This window comes from Citrus sinensis, chromosome 9, assembly GCF_022201045.2.
Source record: "Citrus sinensis cultivar Valencia sweet orange chromosome 9, DVS_A1.0, whole genome shotgun sequence".
Lineage (NCBI taxonomy): Eukaryota > Viridiplantae > Streptophyta > Magnoliopsida > Sapindales > Rutaceae > Citrus > Citrus sinensis.
In genome coordinates, this window is record NC_068564.1 from 1,644,469 (window position 1) to 1,664,863 (window position 20,395).

General features: G+C 37.2%; 2 protein-coding genes across 2 annotated transcripts; both read left to right on the forward strand.

The window, feature by feature from the left end:
• The first annotated feature begins 5,839 nt into the window (after positions 1 to 5,839).
• LOC102621627 (G-type lectin S-receptor-like serine/threonine-protein kinase At5g24080) lies at positions 5,840 to 9,662 on the forward strand. The gene is made up of 5 exons (XM_006490628.3): positions 5,840 to 6,123; positions 6,858 to 8,224; positions 8,332 to 8,512; positions 8,612 to 9,065; positions 9,154 to 9,662. The coding sequence occupies exons 1-5, from the start codon at positions 5,855 to 5,857 to the stop codon at positions 9,496 to 9,498; spliced, it is 2,616 nt and encodes an 871-aa protein (XP_006490691.3). The 5' UTR covers positions 5,840 to 5,854; the 3' UTR covers positions 9,499 to 9,662.
• Positions 9,663 to 13,651: 3,989 nt separating this feature from the next.
• On the forward strand, positions 13,652 to 20,264 carry LOC102621923 (uncharacterized). Its single transcript, XM_006490545.4, has 16 exons — positions 13,652 to 13,901; positions 14,167 to 14,659; positions 14,751 to 14,873; positions 15,306 to 15,447; positions 15,548 to 15,843; positions 16,264 to 16,322; positions 16,445 to 16,539; positions 16,909 to 17,011; positions 17,119 to 17,213; positions 17,287 to 17,349; positions 18,196 to 18,271; positions 18,347 to 18,455; positions 18,776 to 18,888; positions 19,026 to 19,084; positions 19,519 to 19,627; positions 19,890 to 20,264. The coding sequence occupies exons 2-16, from the start codon at positions 14,272 to 14,274 to the stop codon at positions 20,022 to 20,024; spliced, it is 1,965 nt and encodes a 654-aa protein (XP_006490608.2). The 5' UTR covers positions 13,652 to 13,901; positions 14,167 to 14,271; the 3' UTR covers positions 20,025 to 20,264.
• The last annotated feature ends 131 nt before the right edge of the window (positions 20,265 to 20,395 follow it).

Below are 20,395 nucleotides of genomic sequence, written 5' to 3' on the forward strand. Positions count from 1 at the left end.
TTTGATGGCACTGATCCGAATGGTTGGGATTTTCGCATCAACGAGTTCTTCGATTTTCATGGCACCCCTGACCATTTACGCCTCCGTATTGTATCTTTTCACATGGTGGGGAAAGCAGCAGCATAGTATCAATGGATGAAGGCCAACAACTTGCTAAGCACTTGGCAGAATTTTTTAATCAATCTTAAGCAAAGATTTGGTACATCTATGTATGAAGATCATCAAGGTAACCTCTCCAAACTTACCCAAACATCGACTGTTGCTGATTTTCAATCCGCCTTTGAGGATTTGATGAACAAGGTCACGGCCATCTCCGAACCACTGCTGGTTAGTTTCTTTATCACGGGATTGAAACCCGATATCCGGCGAGAACTATTATTTGCAAGACCCACATCTTTCATGAAGGCTTTTGCTTTAGCCAAAGCTTATGAGGCATGATCAGAAGAAATCAAGACCTCCAGCCGATCTTGGACAAAATGGACACCTTCATCTACTCACACTCACCAATCCACCATTACTGCTTCACCAAATCCTGCACATAAAACCCCAACAACAAGTCCTCTTCCGAATTTGTCAGCCACTAAACAACCACCTCAACCCCCATTATTGCCCACTCCTACCCTGCCCATTCGTAGATTAACTCCAGCAGAGTTAAGAGAGAAAAGAGAAAAAGGACTATGTTACAATTGCGACAAAAAATATCATGCCACACATCGCTGTCGTAGTAAGTTTCTGTTACTAATGGGTACCGATGATGAAGATGCTGAGCCGAGTGATGACACTTTTATTCATGAACAACCAGAAGAAGTAGTCACAGCTGACATATCCAGTTTGAATGCCTTGATTGGACAATCTAATCCACGATCTTTAAGGGTGTTGGGCATCGTTGCCAGCTCTCAGTTTCAGGTGTTAATCAACAGTGGCAGTACTCATAATTTTCTTAAGCCGCCATTGGCTGAATGACTTGGCCTTTCCATTCAAGCTATAACTCTTTTTCGAGTTTACATTGGCAATGGAGATTTTCTCACTTGTCGTTTTCTCTGCCCTAAGGTGCCTATCAATATGCAGGGGCATGAATTTCTTTTGGACTTCTTCCTTTTGCCAATCGAAGGCCCAAATGTTGTCCTTGGGATTCAATGGTTACAAAGCTTGGGAAGAATTTCTATGGATTACTCTGAGATGACGATGAAGTTTAAGTGGGAGGGACAATCTGTCATTTTATGTGGAGACCCAATTCCAAACCCAAATCTGATCTCTTTTAATCAGTTTCAGGCCTTGCTATCCAACTCCAAAATCGACAGCTTATTTAAACTTCATTATCTACCAACTGAACCACCAGCAACTCACACATCTACCAACACATTACCGGATAATGACTTAGCATTTCCAGAGTCGTTGCCTGAATCTATTACTACTCTCTTTCAAAAATTTAAAGCATTATTTGCTTCACCCACTAGTCTTCCCCCTTAACGGTTATTTGATCACAAAATACATCTTATCCCCAATTCCAAGCCAGTCAACGTTCGCTTGTATCGGTATCCTTATTTTCAGAAAACCGAAATGGAGAAATTGGTGAGAGAATTGTTAACCCAAGGCATCATAAAACCCAGCCAAAGCTCGTTTTCTTCACTGGTAATGCTAGTAAAGAAAAAAGATGGCTCGTATAGATTTTGTGTGGATTACCGCGCTGTGAATGTGGTGACAGTAAAGGACAAATTTCCCATCCCCACCATTGATGAATTGTTTGACGAACTGGGTGGTGCTCGGATTTTCAGCAAACTTGATCTACGAGCCGGATATCACCAGATAAGAGTTCACAAGAGGGATACTTATAAAACAGCGTTTCGCACGCATGAAGGACACTATAAGTTTCTTGTTATGCCGTTCGGTTTGACCAACGCACTGTCCACTTTTCAAGCAACAATGAACCAACTATTTGCTTCTTTTTTATGCAAATTTGTTATTGTCTTTTTTGATGATATATTGGTATATAGTGCATCATTGGCTGATCATGTGTATCATTTGGAGCAGGTCATGAGTTGTTTATACACATCTCAATTTTATGTCAAACTCTCCAAATGTTTATTTTGTCAGGAATCAATTGATTATTTGGGCCATATAGTGTCGGCTCGAGGAGTACATGCGGATCTTCAAAAGATCACAGCCATGGTGGATTGGCCTTTACCGAAATCGGTGAAGCAACTGAGAAGGTTCTTGGGGCTGACCGGGTACTACCGACGTTTTATTCAAGGTTATGCAACTATCGCAGCTCCTCTCACTGAGTTGCTTTGTAAGGAGGCTTTTAATTGGAATCCTGCAGCTATTCAAGCTTTTCAAGCATTAAAGAAGGCCCTTGTGGAAGCTCCTGTACTTCACTTGCCGAATTTTATCTTGGAGTTCGTCATTGAGACCGATGCTTCTAATGTTGGGATCAATGCTGTGCTAATGCAAGCCAGGCATCCTCTATCTTATTTTAGCAAAAAGTTGGGTCCTCGAATGCATGCATCCTCGACATATTTGAAGGAATTATATGTTATTGTCGCTGCAGTTCAAAAATGGCGTCAATACCTCATTGGCCGATTTTTCTTTATACGCACTGACCGTAAAAGCATCAAGGAATTGTTTCAACAAGTTATTCACACACCAGAGCAGCAATTTTACATTCGCAAGTTGATGGGTTATCAATTCAGAATTGATTATAAAGCTGCTGATGCTTTATCGCGAATTCATGAGGAAAATGTGACGGAAGAACCCAAACCAACAGCTCTTTGTTTGTCATTGGTAAGTCAACCTTCTAGTGAAATATTGGCAGCTTTGTACAAGGAAAATGACTCCCTTCCTGATATGAAGCAACTCCATCAGAGGTATGCAGCCGGTTCACTCACTTATGATTTCTCAGTTCAAGGAGGGTTACTGCTATTTTGACACCGGTATTATCTCAGCCTCCACTCATTATTAAAAACCATGCTACTTAAAGAATTTCATGAGACACCTATGGCAGGACATGCTAGTATTAAAAAGACATTGGTGTGTCTTTCATCTACTTTCTTTTGGCCTAAGATGAGGAAAGATGTGGAGCAACATGTAGCAGCTTGCCTTGTTTACCAGCAAATTAAATATTCAACTCAAGCGCCGGCGGGTCTGTTACAACCTTTACCTGTTCCTTCATTAGTTTGGGATGAGTTAACCATGGATTTCATTATAGGGCTGCCACTTTCGAGAGGATTTGAAATAATTCTAGTTGTTGTAGACCGTTTATCAAAGTCAGCTCACTTTGGAGCCTTGCCTTCTCAATTTACTGCTGTCAAAACAGCAAATTTATTTGCTGACATGGTTGTAAAGTTACATGGATTTCCTAGCTCTATAATTTCATATCGTGATCCTATCTTCATGAGCAACTTTTGGCAGAAATTGTTTGAATTAAGTGGGACACAGTTACGCCACAGCACGGCCTATCACCCTCAAACGGATGGTCCAATCCGAAGTAGTTAATAGGGGGCTTGAGCAATATTTACGAGCCTTCACACAAGACAAGCCACAGACATGGTTTTCCTTTTTAGGCTGGGCTGAATTTTGCTACAATACAAGTTATCACAGCAGCTTGCGTATGACTCCCTTTCAAGCCCTTTATGGCCAACTTCCTCCTACAATTCCAAGTTACTCAAAGGGCTCTACTTCAATCCAAGCTTTAGAAGACATGTTAATTGAGAGGGATTCCATGCTTTGCTCATTGAAAGAGAACTTGCGACAAGCACAACACCGAATGGCTCAAAAGGCTAACTTACATCGCCGAGAAACTCAATTGCAGGTGGGTGATAAAGTGCTGGTGCGCCTTCAGCCATATCGTCAGGCATCAGTTGCTAAACGCTCATCTCACAAGCTGGCAAGGCGCTATTATGGACCATTCGCCATGGTTGAGCGCATTGGACCTGTTGCTTACAAGTTAGATTTACCCATGGATTGTCGAATTCACCCGGTGCTTCATATTTCCTTACTCAAACCTTATGTGGGAAACTCCTTCATTGACGTTTATTCACTGCCTCCGGGAAGTGTGGATAACAAGCCCCTTTCATTGCCAATTGCTATTTGTACTGAGCGAAAGATACTTCGACAAGGCAAAGAAATTCCATAAATTTTGGTGCAATGGTCTAATAGCTCACCAGAAAATTCAACTTGGGAGGACTTTGAGGAATTTCGTAAACTCTATCCTGCACTACACCTTGAGGACAAGGTATGCTTTCAAGGAATGGGGAATGAAACGACTTGGCCCATTGCTGTGAATCAGATCGAGCTCCAGGAGACAGCAAGGGAAGAAACCCAGCCTACAGAAATGGAAGAAGCCCAACCCTTGAATGAGACTCAAGCTAAAGAGCAGCTCAAGACAGGACCAGCTCGCGCGAGAAAGAAACCAGGATGGCTCAAAGACTTTGTTATTTGAAGAAAGTTCGAGAATGCTTGGGATATCAGAATAACGAATATTGTCCTGTTTCAATTATTGTTTTGCTGTTATTATCTATTTTATTATATTTAGTTAGTTAAGGGTGCGTGACTGTTTCGGCTGGAAGAATATATTTGTATTGTCAAGGGACCCATGAGGTCATTCAAGAAATATAACATTTTGTCTTTTTCTCACCTTCGTCTTCTTTCTTTTCTCTGCAACTCCCCTGTCCCATTTTTTCTTTCTTTCTTCAAATTCTCTTCCCCACTGATTGGAGCCTGCACTCGCTCAAAGAGTGTCGTATCAGCGATCAACTTCGCTAATCATAGCATAGAAAACTAGATACATGTGACACAATTATTGAATTTATCATGAAAATAGAGTTGAAGCTGCGGACAAGGGTAGAATTAGAAATTTACATTCAAGGATAGACACAAGAAAATATTGTAAACACAAGGGGGTCAAAAATGTAACTTTCGCATAGAAATAGGCAAAATTTCAATTTATGTCCCTGACCTTTTTGAATTTTTGTCTGACGAGGGGTTGCCAAGCCCCCAGGCCAGAACCTAGTTTGGACCCTGGTTGCAAACTAATTGGACATGATAGTATCACTCACCAATCACCATAACTCGCTAGATTAATGCTTTAATGAAAATTCATGAAGCAAATAAGGAATTCTGATATTACCATACACCATCTAATTTTTTGAATTATATGATCCAACCACTTTTTGTAAGAAGAAGAAAAATGATATTTTTATAAAGATTTTTCAATAGAGGTAACGATAAATTAAATAAATGGTGTAATTATTAAAAGATTAAGTAGTGCATAGTAATTAACTAATTATCAAAATTTCCTCGGTGGCCAAACAACCTAACTGCGGGATGAGACAAAATATATACAATCCACTCTAGCTTTAAATCTGAAACGATCGGCGCATGAAAACCAAGTTGGATCTAATCATTAATTGAAATCCATATACTTCGCATCACTCTGAGCTCAATAATTGGTCACCAAGCCCAAATCTTGTCGCCACCTTTTTGGTGGGAAAAACCGAAAATCCTGAAAAATTTTCATGCAGTTCTATATATACAGTAGCGTTACGTGTCAATAAAACTTAGGGCCTTTCAGTTGGTCGGAGCAGCTTTCAGGCCGTACAGCAGCAAACACGTGCCACAGTACCCACTTGTTCTTCTCACTCCCAGCCGACCAAGTTCTGATGTAAAAATTTTTCAAAGTTTAGCTCACCCACCACTGTACACGTGTTCCGATCTTCCATTTTCGTTCCCCACGCTTTGGACTTTGGACTTTGGTACTTGAATTTCTCAATCATTATAAGAGCTGCCCATGCCAATTTAAGTAAGCTCTTTAACAAACATTATTTCACTGCATCACTTGTATGCTAGCTAGCTCTTCATGGCTATGGCTACTAATTCTATGCGTTACTACTACTTTTCATGGGTTCTGTTTCTTTCGTTCATGCTCGGGTTAATGGATTGTTGCATGGCTAGCCATATTGGCTTGGGCTCGAGGCTGTTGGCTAGCCAGGACCAAGCTTGGATTTCTGATAATGGAACATTTGCTTTTGGGTTCACTCCAATTGTGAACATTCAAGACCGCTTTCAGCTGGGAATCTGGTTCAATGAGCTTCCTGGAGATCGAACTGTTGTCTGGTCAGCTAACAGGTAACTAAATACAAAGACATTTATTAATAATTCTTCATATTTGTTCTTTATGAAACTTTGTCTTAATTATAATATTTCCATTGTATATTCACGTGTAAAAGCGCATGATCACACGTGCTCTTTAGGTAACGCGATAGATTCATAATGTTCAAATTTAGCCACATAGCATGTATGATTCTCTTCCACAGTGCTATGAAAAGAGAAATGCTACTTTTACCCAAAAGAGGAAAGGACCAAAATGCCCGCAAAGCTAAGTAAATGACTTGTAAGGGCATTTGGATCTTTTCAATATTCTGGACATTTCGATCACTGTTCAGGCAAAGTAATATTATATGATCAAAAGTTTTTTAAATATGAGAGTCTAGTTTCTCAGGTATTGGCGTCTTATAAGGTATTGATGTCTATAATACTGAAGAAAGACTCCCAAAATGTATGTGTGTAAATTTAAATAAATTAGAAAACGTATTTGAATGTACCTTTTTCTTTTTCTTTTTTGGTAATTGATGATAATGAAACTCAAGACTCCAATGTCTCTAATTGATCAATCAAACATTAATTAATTTGCACTATTGAGCTTGTATAGCTAGCTTGGCATGCAATCCTACTAGGTTACTGGTTCATGACTTAGAAAAGGCACAATACATTTTCTCATCTCTAGTCCTTAGCAGGTAAACAATATGATGTGATGACAGTAAGCCAACGCTTTGATTTTCTCTTCGTTATCATCTAAATAGAAACTTTCCAGTCACTAAAGATGCAATCCTGGAGTTGGACACAACTGGAAATCTAGTCCTCAACGATGGAGACACCACTATCTGGGCCTCAAACTCCTCTGGCGCCGGCGTTGAGCTTGCTACCATGTCAGAATCAGGAAACTTCATCCTCTACGCCCCAAACAATCAGCCAGTATGGCAAAGTTTTTTGCACCCATCTGATACTCTTCTCCCAAACCAGCCCTTATCTGTTTCTCTTGAACTAACATCTCCAAAATCTCTTCAAAATGGAGGCTATTACTCTCTCAAAATGCTGCAACAGCCAACTTCATTAAGCCTTGCCTTGACATATAACTTGCCTGGATCATATGATGCTGCTAATTCACCTAAGGCTTATGCAAACAAATCTTACTGGTCTGGACCCGATATTTCGAATGTCACTGGGGATGTTGTTGCTGTGTTAGATGAGGCTGGAAGCTTTGGAATTGTATATGGAGAGTCATCAAATGGGGCTGTTTATGTTTACCAGAATGATGGCGATTATGATGGATTAGCTTCTGCTACAAATAAATCAACTCGGTTAACAGTTCTTCGGAGATTGATACTTGAGACTAATGGTAACTTGCGTTTGTATAGATGGGACAATGATGTTAATGGCTCGCGCCAATGGGTGCCAGAATGGGCAGCAGTATCAAACCCTTGTGACATCGCTGGAATTTGCGGCAAGGGGATATGTAATTTGGATAGAAGCATGACTAAAGCTTCTTGTACTTGCTTGCCTGGTGATTCCAAAATTGGAAGTGATGGGCTCTGTTCAGACAATTCGTCAGTGAATGGAAAATGTGATCCTAGGCATCGAAATCAATCATCTCACGATTACAGAATTGCATCCGTGCAGCAAACAAACTACTATTTCCCTGAATATTCAGTGATAGCCAATTACAGTGACATTGCCACAGTATCCAAATGTGGTGACGCTTGTTTATCGAACTGTCAGTGTGTTGCTTCTGTTTATGGACTTGATGATGAGAAACCTTATTGTTGGGTTCTCAGGAGCTTGGATTTCGGTGGATTCGAAGACCCTAGCTCAACTCTGTTTGTGAAGATTATGTCTAATCGGTCACTGACTCCGGCTAGCAACAGAGGATCTGGTGATTCTTCAGAAGATTCTGAGACCCGCCGTACAAAGGTTGTAGTAATTCCTATTGTTCTCAGCATGACTCTCCTTATTGGACTCCTCTGTTTGTTACTGTACTACAATGTTCATAGAAAAAGATTCTTGAAGAGGGCTGTGGAAAACTCTTTGATTGTGTGTGGTGCTCCAGTGAATTTCACTTACCGAGATTTACAGATTCGTACCAGCAACTTTGCGCAGCTACTTGGAACAGGTTAGTGTAGATTATTATTATTATTATTTTCAATACAGAGGAGATAGATACAAGGGAATCGATAACAATTAGGCACTTACAATTCACATTGTTATGTTGTTGTGCAGGAGGATTTGGAAGTGTATACAAGGGAAGCCTTGGAGATGGGACTCTTGTTGCTGTAAAGAAACTTGACAGAGTTTTGCCTCATGGGGAGAAAGAATTTGTAACAGAAGTTAACACCATTGGCTCTATGCATCACATGAACTTGGTTCGTCTATGCGGGTACTGCTCTGAAGGCTCAAACCGGTAAGCAATATTGGATTTTAATTGAATCTGGTAGAATAAGCAAATGAAGAAATTTCCCACTAAGCATTGGATTTGATCTTAGAAGTTTGATCATCACAGGCTTTTAGTCTATGAGTTTATGAAGAACGGGTCTTTGGACAAATGGATCTTCCCTTCATATCACCACCGAGATAGGGTACTGGATTGGACTACTCGCTTTAATATAGCGATTGCTACAGCACAAGGGATTGCATATTTTCACGAGCAGTGCAGAAACCGGATCATACACTGTGACATCAAGCCAGAAAACATATTGTTAGATGAAAACTTCTGCCCCAAGGTATCAGATTTCGGACTGGCTAAGTTAATGGGAAGGGAGCACTCTCAAGTTGTCACCATGGTCAGAGGAACAAGAGGCTATTTGGCTCCAGAATGGGTTAGCAATCGGCCTATCACTGTAAAAGCCGACGTTTACAGCTATGGAATGCTTCTTTTGGAAATTGTTGGTGGCAGACGAAACCTCGACATGTCTGGTGACGCAGAGGACTTCTTCTACCCCGGCTGGGCTTTCAAGGTACTTGAAAAGATTTTTCGCTCAATTTTTCTTAAATTTATCATTTGTTTGATACTGCTATTAATCACATAAAAGTTCAAAACTCTAGGAGATGACAAATGGGACACCACTGAAAGTCGCGGACAGGCGACTAGAAGGGGCAGTGGAAGAAGAGGAGCTGATGAGAGCTATGAAAGTTGCATTTTGGTGCATTCAAGATGAAGTCTTCATGAGGCCTTCAATGGGGGAAGTGGTGAAGATGTTGGAAGGATCAGCCGATATCAACACACCTCCAATGCCTCAAACAGTCTTGGAATTGATTGAAGAAGGCTTAGATCATGTGTACAAAGCCATGAAGAGAGACTTTAATCAATTTAGCTCCTTCACTATTAATTCTAGTACTCATCTATCATCTCATGCGACCTGCAGTTATTCCTCAATGTCACCCAGATAGCTAGTCTAGGCATTTCAATACAGTTTTTCTTTTATTCTTTCTTTTGTTGTTGTTTTTAGCTAACAAGGAATCTTTGAACCCTCAGTAAGATTATGATGAATCCACAACATGTAAAAGAATTCTCAGACCTGTTATTAACATACATCATGAAACGTAATATTATCGAATTTCTTTTTTTTTTTTTGGGTTAATTTTTATTTGATGATTTTGGACAATCATAGAGGACTAATCTAACATTTGATGTTATCATCCGATTGGAATAACTGTAACTAGTTGACTATCATATTGATTTATCAATAAGCTAGAATTTTGATGGTGAAAAAGCTTCTCATTAAGAATAGTCAACACCTAACCAAACAACAATCTCCAGCTAACAACAAGAAAATCATAAAAGTCCTCTGTGTCCTGGACTTGGATGGGAAAAGAATCCGTAGAAAATTTGCTGGGAAAATATCAAGAGAAAAGAAGGCCTTGACTTTCCTTTTCCAATTATAAATTAACTTCGGCAACAATAATTCTAAATAAAAAAGAACGAACAGCATTTTGACTTCCATGTGATGGTATGTAAGGCATCATAGTCTAAATTAAAACTTGTAGAAATTTGGTTCATTTTTAGTACTGTTCATGAAAACAAATCTCAATAAGGCAAGCACTCGTTTGTTAAGTGGTGGACAGCTCTTTGTCTCATTATTAACTCGAAGTATGAGTCCTCCCATGTGCATCATAGAAATTGATTTACTTTCAAGTAGGTCAGCTCCTTCTGAGCTTAGATAACCAAACTAATTAATCTGTAAATTGTAATTTATAATTCGGAAAAGGAAAAAAAATCTAATGAACATCATTTAGTAACTAACTAGAAAATTCCATATAAATACTATATAAATAATGATCAGAACGTCTACGAGAATTATATAATCTCTTTATTGCATTTCACAGAACCTTCAATCTGTAAATTAAAATACAAACAATCTGTAAATTAAAATACAAACCCCCTTATTTAACACAAGACTTGGATTGCGCATGGAGCACGCTAGCTAGTGGATTAAAAATTAAACCTATATAATTAATCTAACACAAGATAAATTAAATTAAGGAAATCAGATGTCACTCCAAAATTTCATACGGCCGCTTAATTAATATATAAAATCAGATTACTTGCAAAGAACAGAAAGCAAATTTTGTATAATTTATACGATAACGCGTAGTGATAGCTGTTTATATACATGAACTTGTTAGGTAATCCAGCGCAACTGTGCAAGAGCAGAAAGTGGGAAAAGTAGATACCATCTATAACTTGCTGCAAAACAGATAATGGAACTCGAAGAGCTTAAAGATGCCTCAAGGGAATTAGGGCACATAAATGAAAGACAAGAAAAGAGAGTTCATTTCTATGAAACAAGAGCTCATGTATTAACAATTGGTTATATTCTTTTCCAGGGAAGTATTCTCATCTCAGTCTCACTTCAATCATCATCCAATCAATGTAAACGTTGGTGGGTGATTTTCACAGTCTCCTTATTATCTTCCTTGATCTTCTTCATGGCATTTGTTGGCGCCGTCAGGAAGTTCTATGAAACTCAGTACCATCTAGATGTGAACTACATAGAGCTGCAAATCATCAACAAGCACATGCAAGAAGCGAAACACAGTCACTCGATAAGAATTGGAGAATCATCACCACCACCATCATCATCCAATGAGCAGAAGCCATTTCATGATGACTGCTTGGAGCCTGATGCATTTGAGTTGTTTAAGCGAAAAGTTCATATTACGGTAACCCTATTGGTTTTGATTGTTTTTAGTGCGGTTACGTTGTACGCATGTCGTTCGTTTCTTTGTAATGGTGGCTCGGAGGTTTGATTTCCCCGTCTTTGTCACCTTGAAGATGAGGGATCCATGTGGCTTCATTTCTCTTGTGGGCTTTAGTCCTGCAAGTTCAAGAACTTACTCATATCTCGTTATAAAACAAAATTGAGGGACTCTTTGGTACCACCGGTGTATAGCACGCTCCCTCTCTGCTAACTTTTTGCCACGTGTGTATGAAGTTAAAATATACACATGACAAGCAGTTAATAGAGAGGGAGCTATGAGCACTCTAGATTTTTCTTTTCTTTTCTTTTTCTCAAAGAAAATCTGGATTAAGATCGATTATCTGTTTTTTACAATTTTTGAGTTATACTACTCCTACTTGTTACATGTTTGATGAAAATTTTAATAAAAAAAAGCATCATTTCGTAGATGAAGTAAGTTTTAAGTATCATTTTATGGATGAAGTCAATTTTAAGTATCATTTTGTGGATAAAATAAGTTTTTCTATAATATTATAACATTAATGAATAACGGAATTTAAAATTATACGTGGTAAGTGTTAAAGTTTAAAAACTATTAGGGGAAAATGTCATTCTCTCTGAGTATTATGTAATATGAAATATTCCAATAAACATGTATATCAGTCAAAGTTTTATATACCAGTTAATCTTTATAGTAATCAATTAACATTAGTGAGAAGATGAAACTTTCAATTAATTTTCGCTTATAGATCTCAATAAATATTAGCGATTGAGGAAGACTTAGGTGGAACCGACATGCTATGTCTCTAGTACATTTATCCAGTAAAAATTTAACACATATACATGTATCATAATAATGAAAAAAAATTTCTTTTCAAATGTGACAAGAATTTATTGGATGTTTCCCTTGAGACAGTCTCTTGTAGGTTTTCCCTTAAGTGATCACAGTAATATTATTGAACTACATAAAATTTATTTTTCTACATATTTTTTCGATATTCATTAATCAAAGCAGCAGATAATTAAATAATCTCAACCCTGATCTTACTTTGATTTGAAATATATTGAGGTATGAGTAAATAAATACTTGGATTAGCTTGATCTTATTAATATTAGCTCACAGTTATATAGTGTTAAATAAAAATTTCAGCCGAGCAGCTGGCTGCAGACGTCAGTCCAGGAATTATAAATTTATAATGCATTGCATTATTATTTTCTTAATTTCTTCTGTAAGCATGAATATTGTAAATTTGCGATAGTTGACCTTGTTGCATGATATTGTAATTTATATGATGAATCGATCATCAGATGATCTGTATCAAATAATTAAAATCGAAGTTTGTTTATTTAATTTTTACGGTGTTAATTATTCGTTGAAGTGTGATTGTCTCGTTGTTAATATCAAACTTTGCATACTTATCGTGCACGTCATGCATATTATGGGCCCACCACTTGAAACTCTACACTTTTCTCCATCTCTTTCATACGGCGTGATCAAGGGCAGAACCAGAACGAGATGCTCTGAGGAGGCCGGGCCACGCAGTTACCGGCATCAGAAAAATGTAAGGGATGAAAATGAAAATATACTAAATTACATTATAGTACTCATTGTTGGCCCCATCAGTTTTATTGATTTTATGTTACAACCAGCTTAAATTTACAAGTAATTCGTTTTGGCCCCTCAAACTAAAAGCATAGCTCCGCCCAAAGGTTTGATTAATTAATTATTAAATATGACTATTAGTATATCTCTAACTTACAAACTACAAATTTGAACTATGATCAACTTTCTATGTCAAGGTAGAACTTATTTATGCTAACATAAAACATTAATCACAATTCAAACTTGGTAAGGACCGTAAGTTACGAAAAAAAAATCAGTTAATAATATCTATATATATATATGAAAAAAAAAGAGATATTTATTATTAATAAGAAAAAAATCTTGATATTTCTTACATATTAAAACTATATATTGGACAAAATTTAAAATTTTAGGTCTTATTTTTACTAATAAAAATTAAAATTGAAGACAATTTATATTTTTAGCTAACGTTTAATCTCCCTAACATATTTTTATATCATAAACACGGATTGTGGGCAAAATTATTTCTAAAGGAATGCGTTCTTTATTTCTTTCTATTAACTATTAAGCACATTATGCATGTTAAGCAATAGGCAGAAGGTGCCTGACAAAAATATTAAACTCGTGTGGTTTAGTCATTAATGCATTCTGCGCAGCTAGTTGAATACGATTACTGGCTCTGGTTGGGACCTATTTGATATGACAGTCTATTTATATTCTTATATGAGAAAACGTAAAACTATAGCCATCCAAATGTTATTGACCGTAAAAGAAAAAATGAGTCTCATGACGTGGCATGATGCTATTGGGACTGAGAATTGAGTTCGAGCACTGTTCTAACAGCGGAGTGAGTGCAATTTCACTCAAAAATTGTCGTAGAAGAGGATTTAAGCGCCAAGTTCGTAAATCATTGACGAAATTGTCCTACCGAAAATCCCTAATCGGAAGAAATCGATTCAATCCGTTTCCTCACAGCAATTTCAGTCCGTACGGCTCAGTAATTTACAGTTCCCCTCCATTTCTATACGGTACGCATCGCGCTCTTTCTTTTCGCATACTCTTTGTATCAAAAAATAATTTCAAATTCAGTTACTTTATTTTGATATTATTTGCTTAAATATAAGGTGATTTTAAATTTTTTATGCTTAATTTGTTGCAATGATAATTTACATTTGAGTGCTAGATTCAGTAATTTTGTGATACTTTAAGGATTATCAGGGATAAAGATTAGTGATTTTTATATTCGGTCCGTGAATGAACTTCAATGCATTGATTATGCAACTCTTTGTACAGGGTGTTGCAGCAAATGTGAAGAGATGTTTTTCAGTGAACGGGTCTACAGGCTGTTGCAGCAAATGTGAAGAGATGTCTTTTAGTGAACAGGTCTAGTATGATAAGATGGAGAACATGCAATATGCTGAGGAGCTGGTGAGGGAATTTCTTGTGTTTAGAGGGTTTACGAATACTTTGCAAGCTTTTGAGAAGGAATTAAGCACGGATATAGGTAAAGGATTTCAAGTGGATAAGATATTAAACTTAATCTTCTCGGTGTATATTACCAACTTTCAAGCTGAAAAATTGGTTGGTCTGCTGAGTTTCTTCAAGCAGTGCGTTTCATCATCTGAGACCGTACTCACTGCTACTCTTGCAAAACTAGAGATCTCGATTCTCCGCTACTATATAGTTCATGCCTTACAATCAGGAAGAAAAGACAAAGTTGTAGAGTTTTTTGGAACAAATGGAAATGATCTGTTGCTGAGGGGTCAAGACTGGACTTCATGGTTTGGTGGGTTTGTCTCTTATTCTTTTATTTATTTGTTTGTTTATTTTTATGAAGTAAAATATAGTCCATGTTAAATAATGGGCACACAATGCAGCCATTCCTTACTTGAAGAATCCAAGTTTGGATCCCCAATTTCGCATATATTTTACGAAAGAATGGTTCGAAGCTTTGCGACTTTCTGTGAGGAACTTTTTTAGTGAGATCTTCAATGGAACTCATATCCTTTTGACTGCAAGTTTGATGCTTTATTTCTATCCCCCTCCTTAAGTTGCAGATGCAACCACAATTTCTTTTATCAGAGGATTTACATTTTCTCTTGGGCACATTTATTGAATGAGAAACTTACTTGCTCTTTAACATTAAAATTGTCCTAGATATTATGATTTTCATAAATAGCATCTCTTTTATTGTCATAAATTTGCCATCAATTTGGTGTATGAACATGGTTTTAACAAAATTGAGGTCATTTATTCATAATTACCACGTTCCACTATTTTTCCATGTTACCAAGCTAGTTCCTAATTTCTCTCCTATATTTTTTTCCACTAAGCTGTGATACGGTAGGCATTTTGTGGTTTTTATACCCCTTGCAAATAAGTTTATTGTTTACTGATTGGAGTTTGAAGTATTTGTCCTTAACCAAAATCAAGTCTCCCTGCCCTCTTGAAGATCAGTTCAGAGAAGAACACTGTTAAGCATCTCAAAAAAGACATCAAGCAGCTTAATATGAAGCTGTCACAACTTCAGGCCTTATTGGAGGAAAAAGAGGCTCAGTTAAGCCGGTTGAAGAAGTAAGAGCTTTATTTATTGTTTCTGCTGGGACTTTAATGTGTTACTTCCCTACGTTGTTTCTATGAAAGCTGGTGATATTTTGGCCCTTTATGATTCCAGTAATTCTGAGACAATAAAATATGCAAACATTGGGCGAACTAAGAACTCAACTTTGGCAAGTGGAGTAAATGAAGAAAGTCTTCTTCTATCTACAAACAGTTCAGAAGCTTGTGCTACTACTGCCACGCATATGGGTTCAGCAGAGATGGGTCAGACATGGGCCAGCTCTCGACCTGCATTGTCAAGGTTTGCTACAAACATGTCTGGAAATGATTCAATTTCTCCTTCAAAGCTTGAGTTTGAAGATGTTGGAGCTGGTGATATCATTCAAATGTTCAATGACGGTCTTTATACTGGTGTGTATACTTTTTGCATCGTTTAGAATCCTTTGTCAATTGAGGATAAAAAATGTTATTTTAGCATCATATTTCTGCCTTACTAAAGAAATTATATGATTCAAATAGTGGGTTCAGTAATAGGCTACCTAGACTTGATATGAAATAAGTGATAGCCTATGATTCAAGCATGAAGCTCTGAGGTGTGGTAATTTTTATATTTAGAGGCTGGTTTTAGTAGCTTTGAGCATCAAAGTATGGAAGCCATGCATTGCCATTGAACTGAAGTTACTGAGAGAACAATTGTTTTTGTTTATGCTATACTGAAATAATTTATGTCCAACGGACTCAAATTTTTGTTTCCTTTCTTTAATAGATCTGGTTACAGTGAAACTTAGAAAAGTTAGTTGGTAGAACTAATTATTGAAGGTTTTGTGGCAGAGAATGGTAGAGATGCACAGGGAGAAGAAGATTTTCCAGAAGTGAAAGTAGACTTCCTGGTAAATTTCTTGTTGAGTGTTGTACCTCCTTTCTTAATTGATTCTGACGTATTGTTTCCTGTACTTTGCTGGTATATTGTGCGTCAATCTCTGTGTGTAACTTCATGTACCATGTTTTTTAGGAGACATTTTTAGGCCACACAAGTCCAATCAGTTGCTGCCGCTTTTCTTCATCCGGAAACAATATAGCCAGTGCTTCTGTGGATGGCACTGTCAGGTACTTGCTGGAAGTAGGCAATATATTCATAGAGATTAACTGCACTATTGTTGCGTGATGGCCTTTGGCTCCTTAGTTACATCACATGGTTTGTTCATGTATAAAATACTACTAGGTATCCCGCTTGACTTAACATCTGTGGTTCATTCTATGCCTGTAGTAATAAAAAACTTAATTTGTGGATGTTAAATTGGTCAGTTCAAATGGATTAATGCTGACTTTGGTTCAAAAACCCTGATATGGATGGACATTGGACAACCTAATGCTGGATAAGAGCCCGAGCATTCCTTAATTGCTTATTGTTCTTCAACTGTTTGATTATTTCTGATATCCACTGTATACTTTTCAATTTATGCATATCCAACAAAGGATATGGACATATGACTCGTCAACTCCAGCTTCTAGAAATGCAACGATATACTGTGGCACAGAGATTATGTCACTTGAGTGGGAGTGTAAATCTGACCGTCTGGTATGATGTGTCAATTTTGGCTATTACATATGCGCTTTTTGATGCTTTGTTGTTTGGCATCAGAAGTACATGTTTCTGAGGTTGTCTTTCTTTCTTTTTGACAAAAGCTTCTAATTGGCACTGCTGATGGAGGCATTAAAGCATGGAATGTTGATGCCAAGAGAGTTGTCTGTGATCTCAATACAACTGACGCATTTCCTAGGTACTTAAGATACTGTTTTAATTAAGGAGTAGAAGATTGTGTGCTCCTGCTTTACATTTTTGTTTTGTGACAGTGTCTTGGACCTAAAGTGCAGTCCTGTAGAACCAATTTTTGTGTCTGCAGCAGCTTCCAGAAGGTACTTTTTTTTATATTTACATTTCTACATGACTACTTTTAAGACGTTTACCTGAATAAAGCATGCTTCACTACTGTTTGGTTAAATATTAGCCAATAAGTTTCCAATTTGTGCACATCTAGTAAATCATCATTTCATTACAATATCATAGTTTGAACCTTTTCCCTGTCAATAGATTTCCTTTACTTACCTTTAAGGTAGTGACACATGTGTTCTATCCTCTTTGTTCTGCGAATGGAGCTTTTGGACAGTTGACATGCCGTGTTTTTCCTGGGACCACTCATTTGCTGGGTTGAGCTGACCATCTGCAGTCCTATATCTTGAAACCTCATACATTCATTGAAATGTTACATACTTATTGAGTTGTAATCATACTAGAAGTTTACTGAAAATTGTCCTAGGTACTAAATCATTTTTATGAATAAAGTCTGTTAGTGTATCTCTAGACCTGCAACTGGTGTTCCTGTATACAGGAGTTATGATTATACTCTTTTTGGTCATATTGATATGAATTGCTAAAAGGAAAAGCATTTTTTAACTAGTACCAAATTATTCACTTTATGTTTGAAAATTCTTACAGAAGTTATGATACACTAGGTGAATTAGTATGCCAGTCTTCTTAAGTGTGAGATTTATATCATTTCAAAAATTAAAAAAATGAAATTTAGATGGTTAAAAACTGGTACTACCTGCTGAGGTGTTATTTTAGAGCATATATCGTCATTTCACATATAGTTTATGAGATTGACCATTTATTCACAATGATGTTACAATCTTTTTCTCTGACTCTCTCACTTTTGATTTCGTTTGGGTGCGAGAGATGAATTTGATCATTTTGCTTTACAGGTATGGCTCAAGTAATATTTATAGTTGGGGGTTTGCCTCATTGACCGTCTGGAACATGAAAACGTGGAAAGCCATGGTATGTGCCTTGAACTTCTTATTTGAATGTTGTTTATTTTATCTGTCCCTTACTGATTTTTAACTTTCTATGAAGACAGTCCTTCCTCTTGGTGAAGATCCACCGGCAATAACTTCCCTATGCTTCAATCACAATGGAAAGATTCTTGCAGCTTCTGCAGTTGATGGAATGATCCACATGTTTGGTATCCTTTTAAAATATGTGGTTTGATGTAATATATATCTAGCTAAGTGGTTATGTATAATTTATCTATAATTTCAACACCCTTTTTCACATTCGCAGTTGTAAAAACTGTGAAGACTAACCAAAGCCTTTGTTTTCCCTTTTTTCTTTTTCATCCAACTCAAATGTTTGGTTGAATACGTTACAGTTGTTCTTGAAAGGCTTATCTACCTTTCTGTTGAAAGGGTGTTCCCATGTCACTTGACAGAAAGAGAAGAGTGCCCAATTTATGCACATGTGAGGCACTCATGCTCGCTATAGACTTGAACCTTAACTTGACAGACATGTCTGCTGGTCTACAAATTACTGGCTGGCCTGCACATGATTCAGCTATCAGTTCAATTCTTTTTGGTCCTGATGAGACCAGCATTTTTAGCTTGGGGTCAGATGGAAAGGCAAGTATTTTCATTTTCCATATTTTTTTTTTTATTTTTTATAAATTTGGATCAATGTTCTTTAATCTGTATAAGTTTTGAGTTTTCCCATTTTATTTTTGTATGGAGACCTGATAGAATCAGTTTTATTTTGTTAGATTATTGAATGGAGCTTGCAAAACCAAGGTCAGGTGCTTTGGACAAGGAATTGTAGCAGGTACTGTAGAGTACTTTGGTGTCTTAGAATATCTGTAACTTGTTGGTGGTATGCTACACTTCAAAGAAAATATTATATGGATCATATACATCACACCTTAATCTTCAATCACTGATTTATGGATTTTTTGATTGTTTTGAGACTAAGAATTGAATTTTTTTTGTTCACAACCATGCAAATGAAAATTTGACATCCAAACATTATCATGTGTGGTCTGCTAAACTTATTGTGTTGAACTCAGCTTGCATTCTTGCCTTTTTATGTCTTCTTTTCATAATTTTTAATTTTTTGGTTTAAAAGACCTTTTAAAATGAGTGTCTTTATGCATAACATGGTTATTTAATGAGGAACATCCATCATGGTCCAATACTTTACTGTTTTGCATCAAAATCATGAAAGAAACTATAATGTGACAAGGTGTTTGTTCTCTGTAGGTTCTGTGATCCTGAGTCCTCAAAATCTTGTAGACATGAGATGGCTTTGGACGTAAATGGGAGGAGACTGCTGGTAACGTCTGGTTCTGTAAGGGCACCTATATATCAGGTTTCTCCCTCTCTCTGTTTCGCAAACACTCATGGGCTGACACACCTTCTCTGTGTGGCTCTGCCAGCATTATTGAACCAGTTATGGTTTGCTTGTAGACTGATTCTTAATGTCCAACCTTTGATACTATAGTTGGTGACTTTTAGCCCAACGGAGAAATCTTTTACTGTTTCAGATTGCCTAATATACTGCTCCCTGCTCTCATGATAAATCATAAATTGGAGTTTCTTTCTCTTTTTCTCATTGTATTGACTTGACTTAGGTTCGAGGTCATGCTAGCGGGATGAGAACTCTTCCCCATGGTGCAGCTATAACAACTGTGGATTGGCACCCAACGTTGCCCATGTTCTTAACTGGTTCAGCTGATCACTCGGTTCAAGTAATGTCCCTATCATAGTGGCTTCTCACTTTTGTGTTGTTTTAATTATTAAACTTTTTGTACTGTTTGGAGGATGGAGTGATGTTCGCTTCTGGTTGTCATTTGAAAAAAGTTCCTACTTGAGAGAATATCTTTGAGCATTTAGTATCATGCATACAAGATCGGCTTGCGTTTCAACAGGAAGGGTGGTGGGATTTATTTTGTTGTAATTTGTTGAATAGTTCAAGTTATATAATATATCATTCTTTCTTTGTTGTATATTCTTTTTGCTCCTGGAGAATGTGGAACTGTTTCTGTTAATTAGCTTGGATTGGACTATACAAACAATATTGGCTTGTCACTGGTAAATGAAACATTGGTTTATATAATACCATCATACTACGCAGGAG

What these genes read in the sequence shown, in the direction of transcription:
- LOC102621627 (XM_006490628.3), top strand. Translation starts at nt 5,855, where the DNA reads ATGGCTATGGCTACTAATTCTATGCGTTACTACTACTTTTCATGGGTT. An exon ending in GTTGTCTGGTCAGCTAACAG is followed by an intron (nt 6,124 to 6,857) that starts GTAACTAAATAC and finishes TCATCTAAATAG; the next exon opens with AAACTTTCCAGTCACTAAAG. An exon ending in TGCGCAGCTACTTGGAACAG is followed by an intron (nt 8,225 to 8,331) that starts GTTAGTGTAGAT and finishes GTTGTTGTGCAG; the next exon opens with GAGGATTTGGAAGTGTATAC.
- LOC102621923 (XM_006490545.4), top strand. Translation starts at nt 14,272, where the DNA reads ATGGAGAACATGCAATATGCTGAGGAGCTGGTGAGGGAATTTCTTGTG. An exon ending in AGACTGGACTTCATGGTTTG is followed by an intron (nt 14,660 to 14,750) that starts GTGGGTTTGTCT and finishes CACACAATGCAG; the next exon opens with CCATTCCTTACTTGAAGAAT. An exon ending in AGTGTAAATCTGACCGTCTG is followed by an intron (nt 17,012 to 17,118) that starts GTATGATGTGTC and finishes TTTTGACAAAAG; the next exon opens with CTTCTAATTGGCACTGCTGA.